The 20,422-nt window shown below is 44.7% G+C and overlaps 1 protein-coding gene across 5 annotated transcripts in view; it reads right to left on the bottom strand.

Annotated features, from left to right (window-relative positions):
* Positions 1-20,422, bottom strand: part of DYM (dymeclin) — a 237,098-nt gene that overhangs the window by 172,967 nt on the left and 43,709 nt on the right. For all 5 annotated transcript variants that reach the window (XM_081319258.1, XM_081319257.1, XM_081319260.1 and 2 more), the window contains 6 exons: positions 20,286-20,338; positions 18,650-18,743; positions 16,294-16,427; positions 12,190-12,262; positions 5,452-5,577; positions 4,167-4,309 (listed from right to left, as the gene is read on the bottom strand). In XM_081319258.1, the coding sequence (XP_081175384.1) occupies positions 4,167-4,309; positions 5,452-5,577; positions 12,190-12,262; positions 16,294-16,427; positions 18,650-18,743; positions 20,286-20,338 (623 nt within the window). The remainder of the gene's footprint in view (positions 1-4,166; positions 4,310-5,451; positions 5,578-12,189; positions 12,263-16,293; positions 16,428-18,649; positions 18,744-20,285; positions 20,339-20,422) is intronic.

Here is a 20,422-nt window from a genome sequence, read left to right as displayed (position 1 = left end):
AGCAGTTGAACTATTTCCCATTTAGAATCAAAATATTCCAGGGCACATTAAAGTTTGCAAGCAGAGGTTGAGAAGGCAGGTTTTTCCACTGATAACTGAAAAGCTTGCAGAACCATCTCTTAAATCTTTTAACAACTCTTGCAAGAAATAATACCATTTTTTAAACTGTAGGCACAGATCTCACAAAAAAAATTTCTGGGAAGCTTTCAGGAAACAACCAGGAAGACCGTGAAAAACTCAAGCGCAGTATTCAAATTATATAGTGAGCAAGTGATTTAAAGAAATTTTGCTAGCATCATAAAGATGTTATCTGCCACACTTTCATATGGGGGGCATGGCCTACATTAAGAGGAGTCTGAAGTTTGAGGAGGCAATAACAACAACAATAATAATAAAGACCTCACACTATTCTAGAAAAGAAGATGTGATTCACTGATGTGGAGATAGACAAACTGATGAAAAACAACTGGAGAAAATAACATTATATTGTGGTTTGCACATCAAGATTGAAAGATCATACAGGAAAAATGGAATGAGCACCGGTTGTACTGAGATCTTGGTGCAATACCAAAAGGATTCACCAAACATTTGGAAATTATAAATTTACTGGCCTTAATATGGCTAGGTTTGCAAACGATGAACCTACTTGGAACAACATACATTTTCATGGTGAAACTCGCTAACTCTTAGGCGCCTGGATAGTGCTCAAAACACAGTTGATTAGGCGGTGATGTTCATTTTTCCTTGAAGCAAGGACAAACTATCTACATGGCCACCCATTGACTCTAGGAGAGTATAATAAATGAGATGATAGTCTGCAAATAAAAATTTACACATTTTGGGGCATATGATGCAAGCAAATAAGATGATTATGGCCAACAGGCTGGAAGGCAATAAAAGAATAGGGAGACAAATAGATAAAATATCTCAGGGGCTGCCCCAAAGAAGAGGGAGTCAAGCTATTCTCCAAAGCACCCAAAGGCAGGAGAAGAAGCAACGGATGGAAACTAGTCAAGGAGAGAAGCAACCTAGAACTAAGGAGAAACTTCCTGACAGTTGGAACAATTAACCAGTGGAACTACCTGCCTCCAGAAGCTGTGAATGCTCCAACACTGGAAGTTTTAAAGAAGAGACCGGACAGCCGTTTGTCTGAAATGGTATAGTGTTTCCTGCCTGAGCAGGGGGTTGGACTAGATGACCTCCAAGGTCCCTTCCAACTTTGTTGTTGTTGTTGTTATTATTATTGTTATTATTATTATTATTAAAGGATGGAAGAGGATCAAAGAGATAGGTTAAAGAGAAAGATTGTCTGAAAGACCTCTAGGCCAGTACTGAAGATGGGTGGAGAAGGAAAAGTTTTGTTCATGCAGTTGCTAGTGGTGAGATTCAGAATAACAAGAGTTGGAAGGGACCTTGGAGGTCATCTAGTCCAACCCCCTGCTCAGGCAGGAAACCCTATACCATTTCAGACAAATGGCTGTCCAGTCTCTTCTTAAAAAGTTCCAGCGTTGGCACACCCACAATTTCTGGTGGCAGGTAGTTCCACTGGTTAATTGTCCTCACTGTCAGGAAGTTTCTCATTAGTATTCCAGGTTGCTTCTCTCCTTGATCAGTTTCTATCTGTTGTTTCTTGTCCGGCCTTCGGGTGCTTTGGAGAATAGCTTGACCGCCTCTTCTTTGGGGCAGCCCCTGAGATACTGGATCACTGCTATCCTGTCATCCCTCGTCCTTCTCTTCATTAAACTAGACATCCCCAATTCCAGCAGCCGTTCCTCATATGTTTTAGCCTCTGGTCCCCTGATCCTCTTTGTTGCTCTTCTCTGCACTCTAAAAAGAGTTAACTCAATAATAGCACTAAAACGTCATGTGTTCTTTAACTTTCTACTTGATATTAAAATAACCCAGAGTTGGATAGCATAGGAAACTATTATTATGATGGTGATGGTTGGTCACACAGTCAGCCAAATATTTAGACTGGATTTGACGTTTTTATCCAATTGTTATTATATTCACAAAAATGTGAAATCACAATTGCCAGTTCTGTAACTGTGCCGGCCTTCATATGCGTCACGTTCTTCCTAGGATGTCATAATATACTGGTATAATATATGTGTGGGCTATTAATGATAATTAATTAATTATTAAGAACAGATCATATTGTTGTATAAAATAAATATAGAAGAGGAAGAACTGGGGGAAAATAAGCAAGTACAAAGCAAGCAGAAGCAGAACGGCTGTGGCAAAAAAGCAAAAAGCAAAGGTGGTGCCAATCGTGACAGGTGCCTCGGGAGCAATCCCAAAACAACTGGAGCACCATCAGCAGGGACCAAATCCCCACCAGTCAATTGCAAAGGGCAGCTGGACTCAGAAGAGCTTCCATCCTGTGATGACGCCTTTAACACCATCAGAACAACATCTGCCCATCCCAGATCTTTGGGAAGGACTCAATAGGCGGATAAAAATGCCATATCCAGTCTAAACATCTGGATGACTGTGAGAATCAAAACTGCCGCTCTATTACCAAAGCTACAGGGGATTTTATTTCTTTGTTAACCTGACTTAAAACCAATAATGGCTAAATGTAGGCCTACAGATGTATAATACTTGCATCTCCAGTCATCCAAGACTCTTCTTCACTGCTTTCTATTGCCTTAAGAAAAACATTAAGGATATAAATATGTTTAGGATTAGCATTTAGTTCATTGTGGGGTCTTTAACCGGGAGGAAGTGCAGACAATTTGGTTTAATTGTTTTTTTGTTGCAGGAGAGTTACACAGAGGGAGGAGAGAAAGAGGAAATAAAACACATATGAAGGTCTTCGCACCACACACAGAGCGCTGTGGTTAGGGCTTGTTAGCATTCCCTACAGACATGGAATTGATTCAGACTGAAAATAGATATGCAAACAAGCTGGGTAAACCAAGTGCGATTTCTATGGCAAGAGAAGGGAAGGCCGGTCCCTGCAACGGGGACCACGGTATCGGCCCAGGCAGCGGCTGGCTGACCTGGCACGGGAAGCGAAGCACAGCTAGACGTGCAGCTGCTACTGAAATGAAACACAAACGGATGGCCAGTGTTCACAAAAAGAAGAATTACCATACTTATTTATGGGATTTGCCAAGGAGACGAAAAGGACTGATCTACAGGGCTAAACCTAGAGGGAATCTGGTCTAGCGGTTAAAGCACCAGGCTAGAAACCAAGAGACGGTGAGTTCTAGTCCCGCCTTAGGCCTGAAAGCCAGCTGGGTCACCTTGGGCCAATCGCCAGGAGACGGGGAGTTCTAGTCCCGCCTTTGATAGCCAGCTGGGTCACCTTGGGCCAATCACTAGGAGACAGTGAGTTCTAGTCCCGCCTTAGGCATGAAAGCCGGCTGGGTCATCTTGGCTTGGGCCAATCACTAGGAGACTGGGAGTTCTAGTCCAGCCTTAGCCGGCTAGGTCACCTTAGGCTAGTCTCTCTCACTGAGTCCAACTCATCTCAAAGGGTGCTTGTTGTAGGAAAAACAGGAGGAGGAAGGAGTACAGATAGTCCTTGACTTACAACTACTACAGAGCACAAAATTTCCATTGCTAAGCGAGATAGTTGCTAAGTGAAATCTGCCCTATTTTACCACCTTTCTTGCTACAGCTGTTAAGTGAATCACCGCAGTTCTTAAGTTAGTGAGACCGTCGTTAACTGACTCTGGCTTCCCCACTGACTTTGCCGGTCAGAAGTTCGAGTGACCCCGGGACACTGCCACGCTCATAAATATGAATCATTTGCCAAGCGCCCGAATTGTGACGTGACCACGGTCGTGGGAAAGATGGTCACGAGTCCGTGATGTTGTAACTTTGAATGGTCACTAAATGAACTATTACAAGTCGAGGACCATCTGTATTAGTTATGTTCACTGGCTTGGGCTGTTGGCGAAAAAAATGAAGGCGGGATGTGGATAAATGTAAAAACACACTACAGCTGTTCGAAAGCAAGGCGGAATGGAGCGAACCCACGTGGATTCCAGCTAACAACAAAAGAGGCTACTCCTGTTTGTTATAAGCAGGAGAAAAGGGTTATTATCTGGTTGAGATTTCTGAGGTGCCCAAAACACACTCGCACACAGACCAACAAAAGCACGAAATGTCCGAGGGACAAAGACGCAGGCCGCAGTAGCACCCCTGCAACTCACTTGCTACTCCAGACGCAATTCCGTACAGCAGTCCCCCTCCTTCGGACTCAGGCTGGAAGACATCGGAGCTGGGAGGAGGGCTCCGCTCTTGACGGATGAAGTTATACAGCAAGGTTTTCACCAGGCGGCTAGTGTACGCCAGGCTGGAGACACAAAAGGGCCAAGGTTTTAGCGGGGGGGGGGGGGCTGGAACCAAGTCAAGTCACTCCTTGCGTTTCACTCTATTTTGCAAAACTGCCCCCAAATGCCCAAGTTTAAAAGTGCTCTTTTAAAAGTGAAAATGGATCACTTAAGACAGGGGTGCTCAACCGTAGCCACTTTAAGACTTGTGGACTTCAATTCCTAGAATTCCTCAGCCAGCTTTGGAATTCTGGGAGTTGAAGTCCACAACCCCTGACCCCTGACTTAAGAGATACATCTCAAGTTAAAATTCAATGTTTCTTAAGCTTGGTGACCTCAATTCCAGAAATTCAAATTCCCCAGCCAATTCTGAAAATCGAAGTCCACGCATTTTAAAGTCATTAAGCTTGAGAAACACTGTTCTAACGGGATGTCTGCTAGATACTCTTAACTCTTCTGGATTTTAAAAAAAGCTAATATATGTTAAATGTGTGAACATAGGCGCTAAAAATAAGGTGCTAGTCTGCACACTGTGAATATAACACAAGTTTCTCACGAGCTTTTTATGCATTCAGAAATCATTTACAGAAAATAAAAATAATTTGCCCCTATTTATTCTGTTACTGGGAAAGTGATACAAAAGATTCACAGGTACAGAGCAATGAAGGCAGGAGACATTTGCACAGCCTGCTTAGATCCTGGTCCTAGTCTACTCAAAATACTGAAATGCCCACTCTCTAGAGATGCACAGAAAGAAAAATGGTAAACGATTCTCTGCGAAGCAAAATTTAGATGCTTGGTGCACTCTAAATATTTGAAATATAGTTCCCGCATTCTCTTGCCGTTGGCCATGCCAGCTGTGGTTTATGGAAGCTGGCTGTAAAAAACGCAGCACCCTTCTAACTTACTCCCTCTCCTAAAACCTACGAAGTGGAAATGCACACGACAGTTTCATCTCAGCGTATTTATTTAACAATCTGTTGGTTTAGGTGAGGTAAAAATAATTCTTATCGCCCAGAGAGTCAATCTGTTATCAGCCTGGGAGATCTTTCAGGAGCACAAATTGGCCTGCAGCAGAATAAAAGTATTGGCTTTGACAGGGTGAGGCCAGGGCCACCTCAATAAAAGCTACCTGCTTACAAAGTAGGCCTGCGGTCTGACCTACCATCGGCCATGCATGAGGTACTTGTGAAGGAGGCTCTTCCGCAGAATTTCCTTGTGGAAAAGCTGGCAGGACAGAAAGACGACCAGGGTTGTCACAGCCTCCAATGAAATGCCGTATGTAATGTCTCTGCAACACATGAAGACATAAAGTATTAATCTACACCAATGAACACACGTTTAATAGCAGTCTTTCTGCACGTTATACGCAAATATCGGCTATCAGGTTTGCAATGAACCTGGCTCAGAAAAGTCATTGGCAAAGAAGCTTCCCCAATTCTCACGGGCGCTAATCCACAGATTCTCTTCCTTATGTATTTACAAATAAGAAAACCCTGAAAGGGGAAAAAAACAACCAAGGAGATAACCAACTCAAGGTTGGTTGATTTTTGATTTTTAATTCCCTGTAAACCGCCCTGAGTCCTCAGGGAAAGGGCGGTATACAAATGTGATAAAATAAATAAAATAAATAAATAAAGGCAAGAGACCTTACAGTACCATCCCGGTCAGATTGCCGTCTGCTTGATGCCTTAACCACTAAATTGGCTCTTTCCGTCCCCCCCCCCAAAATTAGATAAATTTACACCTATGCAGAAGGGAACTAGCCTAGTGAAAGGAAGGACTAGGGGTGCCATGATAGCAATATTCCAATGTTTAAGGAGCTGTCAGAGAAAGGAGGGGGGAAACCTCTTCTCCAAAGCACCAGAGGGCAGGACGAGAAAAGATGGATGGAAACTGATCAAGGAGAGGAGCAACCTGGAATTAAGGAGAAACTTCCGGACAGTGAGGACAATTAACCAGTGGCACAGAAGTTGCCTCCAGAAATCGTGGGTGCTCCATCCCTGGAGGTTTTTAAGAAGAGGCTGGACAGCCACTTGTCTGAGATGGTATGGGTTCTCCTGCTTGAGCAGGGGGCTGGACTAGGGTCCCCCACCCCCATTCTGTGGCCCCGTGCCAGGCCCCAATCCATTCAGAACCGGGCCACGGAAGTGGTGTGCAAGTGCACGAGCACAAAACTGCATTTGTGAAAGCGGCGCATGCATGCACCATCATCCTTCTCCCCCTCCACCGCTGCCAGTCTGTCACGCTGCTAATTTTAGGCCAGGGGTAGGCAACCTTGGCTCTTTTATGACTTTGTGGACTTCAACCCCCAGAATTCCCGAGCCAGCCACGCTGAGGGGAAGAGAGAGGTTTCCAAACTGAGCCATGCTGGCTCAGGAATTCTGGGAGTTGAAGTCCACCAGTCATAAAAGAGCCAAGGTTGCCTACCCCTGGGTTAGGGAGACCAGTGGACTAGAACGGAAGCCCCCAACCTCTGGGGCCCCAGGGACCACCGGTTCCGTGAAGAGAGGTTTTTCCACGGACCGGAGGGGGCGTGGTTTTGTGTGCTGCCTGCATCCCGCGGATGGGGCTTTGCTTGTTTGTGCGGACCGGTTGCCGGCATGCCATGGCCCGGTACCGGTGCACGGATTGGGGGGGGCGTTGGGGACCCCTGGACTAGAAGACCTCCAAGGTCCCTTCCAACTCTGTTATCCTGTTCACGTTTCCGAATTTGTCCGGGTTTCCCTTTAAAAACATCTACTACACATGGCTCTCCTTTCCCATATTCCTTGAAAGCTGAGCTCTCCACCTGGTGAGGAGTCGCAAATCTCTGTGTGTGAAGTTTCAAGAGGGTTGAAGTCCAAGTTTGCATTTTATCTGTCTCCTCCATGCCGTCTCTTACTTAAAACTTTGCAAGCATCATAGAGCCTTTGTCTCAGAAGCAATTCCTTTTAATCAGTTCGGCTGCCCTTTTTTGTACCTCACACTGAACGGGTCCTTAATTTCAGCGATTTGTGTGCGGCAAAGTACTTTTTATCTCAGACTTTTCAGCCTCGCTGATCTGCGATACCAAAACGGCATCAAGGCCTTGCAGTGTTTATACCAGCGGTTCGCAACTTTGGATGCCCAGATGTTTTGCGCCGATAAGAGCGGCAGGATAACAATATTTGGGTGCCCTTGCTGGGAATCACTGACCTACAGACTTGTCCCACGTCAGCTTTTCTGAACAAAAGCCACTTCTTACTCTTCAGCTCCTGGCGAGTAAAATTTCACCGGAAGCATCCAAGGTTAAAAGTTCGCCAATTTAGGAAAGTTGCCAGAAGAGACGGATTCAAGCACCAACATTCAAATAATAAAGGAAGAGGGCTTGATTGCCACACTTCCTGAGGGCTGAGCGGAAAGGTGAAAGACAACTTGCCAAAGATGCTGAAGCCAGTTCAGGATACCGAAAGGCAAAGGCCCACGTTTGGTGATCTCCGGGGAACATGATCCTTCCTCTTGGCAACGTTCTCCCGATTCTCATCCACTAATAGCAAACATGCATGCAAAGAATACACCGGCGATAGTTGTTTGAGAAACGTTTAGGAAGCTTCTCGGCTTACTTCTAAAAAATAATTGGAAGCCAAAACCCAACAGTGACCTCTTCTGCCATCCTCTATTTAAAAAAGACAGGACAGGAAACACTCCGTTAATTCTTCCACCTCCATGGAAAGGAAGGGAGGGGATTCAGCAGCTACAAAAGGGAATTAAGATGTCTTTGCTCGTGAGTCATGCCCTGGAAGGCAGACAAACCTCAGACACTCAGCGCTTCCATTTCTCCTCCTACCTATGTTTATATTCATCCATAAAAATTGAAACAAGAAATATCTATGGACTCGCCCAAGATTACATTCAATCGCTACCTTTCCTACCCTTATACCAAGTCAGCCATTCGATAAAATAAATAGAAATATCTCTTTCAGAAATCTCTCTTATACCAGGGGTCTTCAAACTGGGCCACTTTAAGACCTGTGGACTTCAAATCCCAGAATTCCTCAGCCAGCCCTGCTGGCTGAGGAATTCTGGGAGTTGAAGTCCACAGGTCTTAAAGTGGTCCAGTTTGAAGACCCCTGGCTTATACAGACCGGGCGCTTTCAGATGGAATATCAAAGTACGGCTTGCTCTTAGGAGCGAAAACAAATTTAATTTGCACGTTTCTATCTTCTTCTTTGTTTTTAAACAAGGGAGGAAATTGGAAACTTTCTTGCTTGGGTGAATGAAAAAACACCCCTTCTAGCTATATCTTCATGGGGGAGCATAGCGCCATGTGGAAAACACCGCCTGCTGAATTCAGATACAACAACAAACTATGGCTTGCTACTCATTCCGACAGGAAGCTTCTAATCCCCTCTCCTTCCAAGGGCGGGCGAGCATCTGTTCTCCAGTGGTTTCAACAAATAAGGGACTGTAAATAGAACCCAGAATCAGGGCTGGAAGGGACCTCGGAGGTCTTCTAGTCCAACCCCATTTTCAAGGCAAGAGACCTTATACCATCCCAGTCAAACGGCTGCACAGTCTATTTTTGAAAACCTCCATTGATGGAGCGCCCACAGTTTCAGGAAGCAAGCTATTCCGTTAATTTTTCTCACTATCGGAAAATTTCTTTTTTTTTACTCCTAGGCTGGTTCTCTTTAACAAGCTTCCACCCATTATTTCTTATCCAGCCCTCTGGGGCTCTGGAAAATAAGTCAATCCGTTCTTCTTAAGGCCTGGAAAGCCGTTATCATGGCTAGCCCAGGGGGTCTGCAACCATGGCAACTTTAAGATTTGTGGAATTCTGGGAGCTGAAGTCCACAAGTCTTAAAGTTGTCAAGGTTGCAAGGCCCCCGGGCCAGACGTACCTAATTCTCCGAACTCTTCATCATACGATTTAGCCTCCAGACCCCTTATCATCTTTGTTGCTCTTCTCCGCACACTTTTGAGGGTCTCAGCATCTTCCCTCTATCCTGGTAACCAGAATTATAGGCGATATTCCAAGCCTGGCCTCAACCTTTAAAGGCTTACTGTCTCCTTTCCCCTTGCCATTTAATCTAACCCTCCCCATTCTTGCTGAAGTGAAAGTTAACAAATTTGCCTAGGTACCTGTTCAGATATCAGGAAGAGAGAAAGAAGGGAAATAAAAGCTGATTTTACCTTTTTTGAGCGCTTATGCACGTTACGAATTATCAACTAGAGTCAAAGATGTATACTATAATAGACTTCAGGTATTAAACTAAATATGTGAAATAACAAATCTTCACAGCTTTTTCCTCCAATTCAAATGTAATATATTAAATTATTTGGCACAATCTAGAACATATTTCCCAAATTTTTTCATTTAATTATTCTATCTCTTAGATGGATTCCTGTCCAGTTTTAGTCTCAGACCGAAGGGGGGGGGGAAAGGATACCTCTTTGGGAATTTTAATTAGAGAAAAGTGCTCATTCGGACCAGCAAGCAGCAATCCCACTAATTCAGGGTTGGCATGAATTTAATTAGGGATCAAAATTCACTTTCAGCTTTGAGGCAGGGCCTATCCCGACAGGAGAAGCAGAAAGGATAATTTCCCATTGGTTTCATTTGCCACATCAACCGTAGCAGGTAATCATCCTGTTTTGTCTGCTTTTTCACTTAGCTTAAACAATAGTTTGCTTCAGTGCAAAAAATCCTAGCTAGTGACTGTAGCTTAGCTTGACGTGAACATTGAGTGGGGACGTGGGTCTAGTGGGGGTTTTGCATGCTGCTCCAAGCTCTTCGTGAACCCATCAGGATATGTGGTACGAGTAGCTACCGTAGAAGGGGGGGGGAAAGCCTCAGGAATTGGCCAAGCAAGCCATGATTACTTTGCCTACGTGCAAGACAGAGCGTTGCTTGAGTGGTCCTTGGTGCTTTCCCCAGCTGGGTTGTTTTCATGCAGATGTTTTCATCACCCAAACGAGAACATCGTCAGCACTAGTCAGTCTAGCACCAATGATGTTACCTAGTTTGGGTGATGAAACATCTGCAAGAAAACAACCCAGCTCAGAGAGCACCAAGGATCCCTCATTTCATCCCTAAGATACAAATATTCTCCTTTATTGGTAGAGGGTTGATTAACGAACAAGCCAATGGCTTAATGTGATTTGTGTATTTAAAGAAGACACACAAGACTTGACGTTTAGTGCAAAAAAACAACCGCCTCATATCTACTTCTAGAATATATTCTTCTGCAATGGGGCCTCTTTTTTTGACAGGGTAAGACCCTCCTGGTCAAGAAACATTAAAGCACAGGCTTCTGAAGCCGATTTTACAGAATTCTCAATCCTGGCTACTGATTTTAGAGGAGGGAACTCTGGATGCAGACTACTTAGGTATCTGCTTAATACTCAACTCCATATTGTCCCAGGCGACCATCATTTATTAATATTTTTATGTTATTCTATCTTTTCTTGCAATCTGCCACGGACAGAGGTTACCACTGTTGCAGGAAGTACAGACAAGGGCTCCTGGCATTATCTAAAGCCGCATCGCAAATTCTTTCAGCAGCAACTGCCCTCAGAGTTAATGAACCGGCGACAGGATTGGGCTTGAAGAGCACGGCACTCCCGGAGAGAAACAGCCCTGCCTTTATCAGAACGCCAAAGGCTTGCAAAGCCACCGAGGGGATGGTCAATCAGCAGTACAAAATATTAAAAAGCTGCAAGAGAGGAATCTGAAACCCCAAGGCTGGCTCAGAAAAATAAAACCCCAACACAAGTTCTGTCCACTCGGGTAAATGTCCATGGAGATTCCCGGTCATCCAGGCGGTCGTTGTCTCAACGGTGTTTTTTTTTCCAAAAGGCAACTGGACCGTTGCCTTCTCGGATGGCAAGTGAAATTTCTTCTCCCTCAAAGGAAAGCCCAGTTGCCTTTTGAAAAAAGCACCTTTGAGTCCACTTGGGTAGAAAATTAGGCAGCTATATAAAGAGGAGGCAAGAAAAATCAAAAGTAGCTATCAGGCTGGTTTGCTGAAGGTTAAGGAAAAGTCTCTGGATCTATAAGAAAGAAGAGAACGAAAGTTTTAAGGCTGCCAAGGGCAAAAAGAAGAGCGCTTAGCTCTTCTCCAGGGCCACGTAGTAAAAATAATGATTGTGCTAATCCTGAGACACATGCAAACAATACTGAACATTTCCCATGATTTTGCACAAAAGTACACTTCACGTCACCTGATTGTTATCAGGTGGGGCATGTTAACACCATTTTTTAAATCTCATTCCCTAACCTGCTCTTTCTTGTTATCTTTTGAACGGAGCCTGAACATTCAGAAACAGCTCCTGACGTTACATTTAGGGGATCCAGCAGAAGTAAAAAAAAAATCCGTTTTTTGCCCGACTATTACAAATCTGGTTACTGTAATGTGGACTGAAGTGTAACTATGGAATTCTAGGAGGAGTCTTCCTCATTAAAAAAGGAGTTAAAATACACAGCCTATAATCATTATGTAAAATAGATATCTGAATTTCCAATTAGCAGGCCAGTTTTTATTTGGTTAGACTTATTTCCTGCTTTTTCTTCAGGAGGTCAAGGTAGGATAGGATAGGATAGGATAGGATAGGATAGGATAGGATAGGATAGGACAGGAAGGACAGGACAGGACAGGACAGGAAGGACAGGACAGGATATAGAATAGAACAGAATCTGGAAGGGACCTTGGAGGTCTTCTAGTCCAGCCCCCCACTCAAGCAGGAGAACCTCTACCATCTCAGACAGGTGACTGTCCAGCCTCTTCTTTAAAACCTCCACTGACGGAGCGCCCACGATTTCTGAAGTACGTGGGGACCTCCCTTTCGAAGGGGGCCCTGAGGCCTGGGGATTGTGGGTACTGGAATCGAAATGCACCTGGAGGGAACCCAGAGGGAAACAGAACGTTCAAAATCTACTTACAGAAGAGGAACCTCAACGATCAGCCGAATGAGGCAGCAGAGTAATTCTTCCATAAGATCTTCATATTCAGATTCTAAAAGAAAATAAGGAAATTTCATTGGATATTTCAACATTAGCATAGTAATCTTTCTTCCAATCTTTTACCCAAATTTCCAGTTACCAAAGTTTAAACTTCGACAACTTTTTTGTAAATAACCGCCCTGAGTCCTCAGGGAGAAGGGCGGTATATAAATGTTATTAAATTAAATTAAATAGTGCATTTTAAAAATGGCTCAAAAACAGCAAGTATTATTCTTTGCAGAGTTAATAAATCAAGGCTTAATTACCCAAGAAAATTTGCACAAGGCCAGTTTTGGTCTTGTTTCCAGTCACTATAATTCCCAATCAACAAAACAACTGCTTTGTAATTTACTCAGGCTTAAAATACTGCAGTACACAACTACTCAAAATAAGTAAAGCTTCTTTGCCTAGTAGTCCAATATAGGCATCAGATGATGTTGACTCCCTTATGTTTTAGTGTAAATCCACAGAAAAACAGAGCGTGGCATACCCTGATTTCAAGTTTCTGATCTCAGCATACAGAGTTGCGAGACTTAGATAAGAACGATTGATTTAAAGGAGTAATGCCCTGATTCAAAGCAGCACAGTTTGTTTCCCCAGGACAAAAACACCAATCATCAGAACAAATTTCTTTTGTAACAGACCGATGGGGCAGAAATACAATTTAGATAAGGAAGTTGAAAAGGGGAAAGGCTACATTTGCATTGCATTTGGGATACCCAAACTGACCACCTTCCATCTGCTTTCATCATCTAACACCCCAGGTGATAGGCTCAAGATCCAGATCAGGGGTTTTCAAACTCGGCCCTTTTATGACTTGTGGACTTCAACTCCCAGAATTCCTCAGCCAGCGTGCCTGGCTGAGGAATTCTGGGAGTTGAAGTCCACAAGTCATAAAAGGGCCGAGTTTGAAGACTCCTGATCCAGATGGATCTCGACAGACTTGACACTGGGCCCTATCCAACAAAATGAACTTCAGTGTAGAGAAAAGTAAGGCTTTACACTTAAGCAAGAAAAACCAAATGCAAAGGGACCAATTAGGTGAAATCTGGCTCAAAAGCAGTAACTGTGAGAGGGATCCTGGAGTCCTAGTGGATCATCCTTAAATATGAGCCAGCCGTGTGGGTCGGCAGCCAAAAAACACTAATACAATGCAACAGAGGGATAGAATCAAGATCGCATGAAGTATTAGTGCTGCTTTACAAAGTAAGGCCAGACCTGGAATACAGCATCCAGTTTTGGTCGCCACATTATAAAAAAGACGTTGAGGGTTTGGAAAGAGTGCAGAGCCCAGCAACCAAAATGATTAAGGGCTTGGAGACTAAAACATACGAAGAAGGGTTGCAGGAATTGGGTCTGTCCAGTTTATTGAAGAGAAGGAGCAGGGGGGACAGGATAGCGGCCTTCCAGTATCTCAGGGGCTGCCCCAAAGAAGGGGGAGTCAAGCTGTTCTCCAAAGCCCCTGAAGGCAGGAGAAGAAACAACGGATGGAAACTAACCAAGGAGAGAAACAACCTGGAACTAAGGAGGAATTCTTAACAGTGAAGACGATCCTTCATCAGTCCCGGGTGCTCCATCACTGGAGATTTTCAAGAAGAGGCTGCACAGCCATTTGTCTGAAATGGTATAGGGTTTCCTGCCTGAGCAGGGGGTTGGACTAGATGACCTCCAGGGTCCCTTCCAACTCTGTTATTTGTTACTCTGCTTATCACAAACTATAGCTAGGACACGCCCCATCATGCAAGAGGTCACTAGTTAACCTTTGTAAGGTAAGTAGGGATAACACTGAGAAAAATGAACATGTATTTGCATCAAAAAACCCTCTGTGATTCATAAATAAATTAGGTTATATGTTTCCCTTCGTCAAGCAAGGCCGAGGCATCAGAAAGGTAAAGATGGCTGACCACGGGCCAACAGAGGTGCAGTTAGCCATTCTTTCAGCTCAGCCCTTTCCCACAGGAATTGTCAGCATTGCACAGCTGACAAAATAAGCTTGGGAAATGCCTTTCCCTCCAGCCCAGTCCTTAAGCCGGGGGGGGGGGGGTCTTCAAACTTGGCCACTTTAAGACTTGTGGACTTCAACTCCCAGAATTCCTCAGCCAGGCACTGGCTGAGGAATTCTGGGAGTTGAAGTCCACAAGTCTTAAAGTGGCCAAGTCTGAAGACCCCTGCATTAAGCCAAAGCCTAAAAATCCAACTGCTTTCATTTGTCTGCTTCGCTGCATCCCTAAACATCCTGATCCTGTTTTTCCCTTTTTTCCCTTCTGGCTACTTGGGAACATCCTAGTCGTTTGCACCGACAATATTTGCACACTTTGGGGGACCTTTTCAGTGCAAGTGAGTTTACAGCATTAGGTCCTAACACAAAGGGAAGGTTATATGCGGCATCCTTCTCCGAGAGCTTCGCAACATCCCGAAGAGAGGAAATAATTCCAATTTTACAGAAGGGTAAACTAGAACAGGAAACAATCAACTGGCAGAAGATCAGAGGGCAGCCGAGATCACACCAAAGAGGAATTCCAATTTCCTGGCTTCTGGATCCTGCTCCAAACCAACAGACCACACACAAGCACCTTCCTTCTTTTTCTGTTTTCAAAGATTGTTCGTTAAGCAAGGCAAAAATAAATAAATGTCGCTTTCTTCAACCAACTTAGCACCGGATGGTATTGCTGCTTTGAATAACAGGAACAATTCTCTAAGCATTGACTTGCCTGGAACCAAACAATGTAAATATTTCTTAACGGCTGGGGAAGGGTTTGGTGACTCTCTCCCAATCCCAGGTGGAATTAGGAGATGGGGTAAAGAAAAACCATTTCACAACGGAGCCCAACATTTCTGTTGCTAAGCAAGACAGTTGTTGAGTTTTGCCTCATCTTATGACCTTCCTTGCCACAGCTGTTAAATTAGAAACAAAATCAAGTGATTCTGGCTTCTCCGTTGAATTTGCTTGTCGGAAGGTGGCAAAAGGGGATCACGTGACCTCCCCAGGGACAATGCAACCGTCGTAAATATCAACCGGTTGCCAACGTCTGAATTTTTATCGTGTGACCCTGGGGATGTTGCAACGGTCGTAAGGGTGAAAAACGGTCATCGGTCACTTTTTCCAGTGCTGTTGTAGCTTGGAACAGTCACTAAGTGAATTTGTCAACGCTGCTAACATCGGATGTTTTTGCATTGACGACAGATGGAGATGTAGCCATCTTTTCCCTTTCGCTTTTAGAGTTAGATGATGCTGGGAGGCGGGGATGTGCACAAGAGTCCAGCTAGACATAGCAACACTAAACTTAGCGTGAGAATCAAGGTTACTGAGCCCAGGGCTGATAAAGAATTGGCGGGCTGGAGAGGAAGCCCCGTCTCACTTCGAGCTAATTGGAGAATGTGATTTATGACTGTTAATTGGAGGAGGGAATTAATTGTGCTTTGACATTAGGTGCCATGGGGGGGAGGGGAATTCAGTTTTTTGGCTTCAATTACGTAAGTGCCGCTATTATGCTACTCGAATAAAAGATCCTTTAAGGTAAACAATGCCTCGAAGTTCTTTTGAAGAGCTTCATCTGTCAGAACCAGGACAGAATTGTTGTAAGTCAAGAAGTGTATTTGTGCACTATAAATCTGAGTGGGGGTGGGCAACGGAGCTATGTCCCATGCTGGCTAGGAATTCTGGAAGTGGTAATCCTGACACATTTGGCAGATGCCAGACTGGGGAGATTCCCAAAATTAAGGACAATTTTTAATCTCACCTGACGTACAACCCACCCTTGAATTTCATTGGCGTGCCTGGTTCCCCCCCCCCCCAGGACAGCCTTCCTCCCAAGTCATCATCCCTCTCTCCTCTGGGGGTTCCCACCAAAGCGCTAATACGGATAGGAGTCCTGGTGTCACAAGGGTTAGAACGTGGCTATTGCAGGCAGACTCTGCCCACAGCCTGAACGGCGTATTGTGGGACGCCAACCAGGAAGGGTAAGAATGAACGTTCTGCAGAAAGGAAAGCCTTTTGGCCAAGGTGAGACGCCCTCGGTTCCCCCGGAGCAATTCAATATTTACCGTAAGAGCCTGGGATTTTTTCCTCGTAGGTGAAATGAAGCTGCAGTTCCTCTTCCGGCATCTGACAGACCAGGACTTTCAGCAGGCAGCAAATGAGGAAGAGGGCGTTCTGGGCCTGCCAGATGAAGAGGTGGCTGGAAGAGAAACGGGAGTTTCAGGAGCCAGAAGATAACCTTCAAGACACCGGCAGCCCTCGGCTTACAACCGCTCATTTACTGACCGCCCAACATTTCAACGGGACTGAAAAAAGGGGCGCGGGCCCATTTTTAACACTTGCAGCCGTTGCAGCCCCTCCGTAGGTCATGGGATTGAAATCTGGACCCTTTGGCCGCGACTGCCCGGGGCCTGCGTCCCCACTTCCCACGACCCTCCAACACGCAAAGCCACGGGGAAGCCAAGTTCAGCTTACAAGCGGGTTACTAAGAGCGGCAAAAAAAATTCGCTTAAGAGCTGAGGCAAGAAAAGTCACAAAATGGGACAAAATTCACTTAACAACAGGAATTTTGGGCTCAGTTGTGGTTGTAAGTCAAGGATCTGCATTCCTCACGATACGTTCATGACATTAAATGCTCATTTATTATATCCCTCCCTCCCTTCCTCTCTCTCTTTATATTATCTATCATCTCTCTCTCTCTTATCTCTATCTCTCTACATTACCTATCATCTATCTATATCTATCTATCTATCTATCTATCTATCTATCTATCTATCTATCTATCTATCTATCTATCATCTATCTATCTATCTATCTATCATCTATCTATCTATCTATCTATCTACTTTTTGTTTGTTTATATCACAACTTAATAGTTTTATAAATACCTCAAGGTGGTGAAAATAGCTAATATTCCTTCCCCTCCTACGTTCCCCCCAACAACAACCTTGCAAGGTGGCTGGGCCGAGAGAGAGAAAGGGGGAGTGGCCCAAAGTCACCCAGTTTTCTTCACCTTCTCAAGCAGATGTCAGCAGATTGGAGGAGCAGATTTATTCCCTAAAATTAGGGGGAGGGGGCCTAGGCAAAAAGCAGGATCTGTCTAGCCCTGATCTAGGCGCACCCCCAGATCCTGCCTTCTTCCTGTGTGTGTGTCGATCCCCAGATTTCAAGTCTCGGGCTCTTCTCCCCTCCACCCTCCGGTCAGAGCTGCCCGTCTGAAGACTGCTAGCAACCCCGCCCGGTTGCAGACAGGATTTTCCCGCTGTGAAAAAGAAAGATTTCCACCTCGCCAGCTTTGGTCCGTAGGGGTAGCAACCAGTTTGTGAGAATGCTTACAATGGGCTCTCCCAATGCCTCGGCTGGCTCCAAAATGTTCTGCCTTCTTCTGGTACCTAGTCCTGTTTTGTTAAAACACCCAGGTTGTTTTACTGGACAGGAGAGGACCGAACCCCAGACAATGCGTGAAGGGCTACTAGTTGCAGTTCCAAAAGATGACAAATATGAAGCAGGGGTATAAGTTCACAATGTTGTACAATGTTATCAGCTTGTCACTTGCAAGTCTCTTTCTACGATCCATTGTCTATCCAAAAAAAAAATCTCCTTGAGTTGCCTCCTTTCTGCCTCTAATTCTTTTCGTTCCTGATGTCCCTGGATGCAAAGTGACCTTAACAAGTTAACAGCGTGCAGAACATATGCTAGTATTAGTCAAGCAGATACAGTTTTAGAGGCCAGCAATTACATTTTTGGAAAGCTAGATCCCCAGATGCTGGGAGAATTACGTAGAGTATGTCTGATCGTATCAGACAGATGGACAGAATCAAGCAGGATGGGATGACAGAATAACAGAGTTGGAAGGGACCTTCAAGGTCTTCTAGTCCAACCCCCTGCTCAAACAGGAAACCCTACACCATTTCAGACAAGTGGCTTGTCCAGTCTCTTCTTAAAAACCTCCAGTGTTGGAGCATTTACCGCTTCTGGAGGCAGGTAGTTCCACTGGTTAATTGTCAGGAAGTTTCTCCTTAGTTCTAGGTTGCTTCTCTCCTTGACTGATTTCCATCCGTTGCTTCTTGTCCTGCCTTCAGGTGATGGAGCATTTGATTTATTTACCATTTTTTTTTAAAAAAAAATGGGAATTGGGGGATACCCATTTTGCCTTTCTTCGTTTTAGAAAATGTTACCAGTAAATCAATGCACATGCTACAGTTTTTGTGTTTCCTGCCACAAAACAGTAGAAAACCTTATCATCAACTCCCAGCAATTTTGAAGGAAAGGTCTTTGAGACCATCAATTAGTTCATAAAACACAACTCGCTCTGCTCCTGCGGCCAGCGGCCAGCGCCCCCCGCCCCCAGCAGCAACCATCTGCATTTCAAGGATGGTTGGGTTTGGTAACAAAAATCGGCAAGTAATATAACACACTTACTTCTGACATTCTGCCGAAATCTGTAACTCTTTGGTTCTGGAAAGGAAGACTTTAATCAGTGCAGCAAGGTTTCCTGTCCGAGGATTATTCTCCACTAGGAAGAAGAGGAGGAAAAGTTAGGTGACGTTTCAGATTCTGCAAGGATTCCATCTAGTTTAAACATGAGGTCTGCAAGCCTTGTCCTCTTACCAGGGTGTGACGCCCAAACTTAACAAAGAATTTACCCTTTTCTTTGTAAATTTGTCCAGCCTATTTACTGAGCTGGTATGCTCAGCCAGGCATAGCAGGAGGTGTCTGGCCATTAAAGAAGCCTCAAGGTGCCATCTCTCAAACAGATGAGACAACATGCTTTAAATGGGGGGGGGGGGGAAAGGAGAATCCAAGATGTCCCCAAGGTGCTTTTTCAAAAGGCAACTGGACTTCCTTTGTTTTTCCTTCAAGACGTTTCTCTTCTTGTCCAAGAAGCTTCTTCAGCTCTGGATGGTGAGGAATGGAAGGATTTATACTCCTTGCAGACAGCTGGTCATTCGCATTCTTTTAGCACGTCGTTGAGGCCACTTGGAGGTTTGTCTGTGATCCTCAGGGTCACCTGAGGGGTGCAAAGGGACGTGGGGCCTTCTTGGGACTGCTGAAAGGACGGTGTTGTAGAGTGCAGACAGATGATGTCAGATCCCAGTCTACAATAGTCCTTTCAAGAGTTTCAAGGCGGCTCCACACGGATTTGCACCACTCAGGTGACCCTGAGGACACAGATAAACCTCCAGGTGGCCTCAATGACCCTCTAAAAGGATGCAAACGACCAGCTGTCTGCAAGGAATATCAATCCTTCCATTCCCCACCATCCGGTCAGAGCTGAAGAAGCTTCTTGGGTGAGAAGCGAAACCTCTTCAAAGAAAAAGCACCCAGGGGGCCACCGTGAAATAGAGGGCTGAGTATCTCCCTAGAACATTCAAGACGGAGCTCCTGATATTAACCCTCTCATTTCCCGTGTCTCATTCTTACATTTCAGATAGTTTCATACAGTCCAGACCAAGCCGCAGACGGCAGTTTCATAAAAGTCTGACCCTGTCACAGAGCTCAAAAACTATTCATCTGGATCAATATATACTGCAGCAGACTTTGGAAAGCCAATTGTTTTGTTCACGTCTGAACTGCAGGGGGATTTTAGACAGGGTCAAAATGCAGCATTTCGAAGAAGCATTTGACATCAATTACCAAGCAGTTTTCACGTTCCATTTCTGCTTTTCTCTCCTACACACACTTTCTTCCGAATAAATGCGTTTGAATCCTTTTTTTAAAAAGAGACAGAAGAAAAACAACCTGTTCCACTAGAACGTAATGTAACTGCACCCAAGCCACTTCCTGCGACAGCATGCAATACGAAGCAAAAACCTGTGAAAACCTTTGGTTCAAGTAGCACATGCGGGTACAATATGACTGCTTCAAGCCCTCAAAACAAAGTGTGTGGGGTTTTTCTTTTTAAAAAAAGTCTCATGTGCAGGAGACCACAGATGGGAGATATTAAATGCATCCTAAAGGCAAAGGGCTGCACAGAAGGGGAGCAACTTGCTGGGAGAGCTGAGGGCAGGCACAGCACGGAAAGGAAGGGAGGCCAAGCGGGGATCCAGCATCGTACCTAAAGACTTGCAGACCGACACAGAAGCTTCTTCCAGAAGTTTTAGCTCGGCACTGAAAGCAAAAGAAAAACCTCCGTTAGAGCTGATGTTCTTGAGAGTTTGGGCAAATTCATCATCCATCAGATATGGTGAGGTG

The sequence above is a fragment of the Vipera berus genome (genome assembly GCF_964194415.1).
Source record: "Vipera berus genome assembly, chromosome: 2".
Classification (NCBI taxonomy): domain Eukaryota; kingdom Metazoa; phylum Chordata; class Lepidosauria; order Squamata; family Viperidae; genus Vipera; species Vipera berus.
Note: the sequence above shows the minus strand (reverse complement) of the source record. Positions and strands in the feature narration are given on the sequence as shown.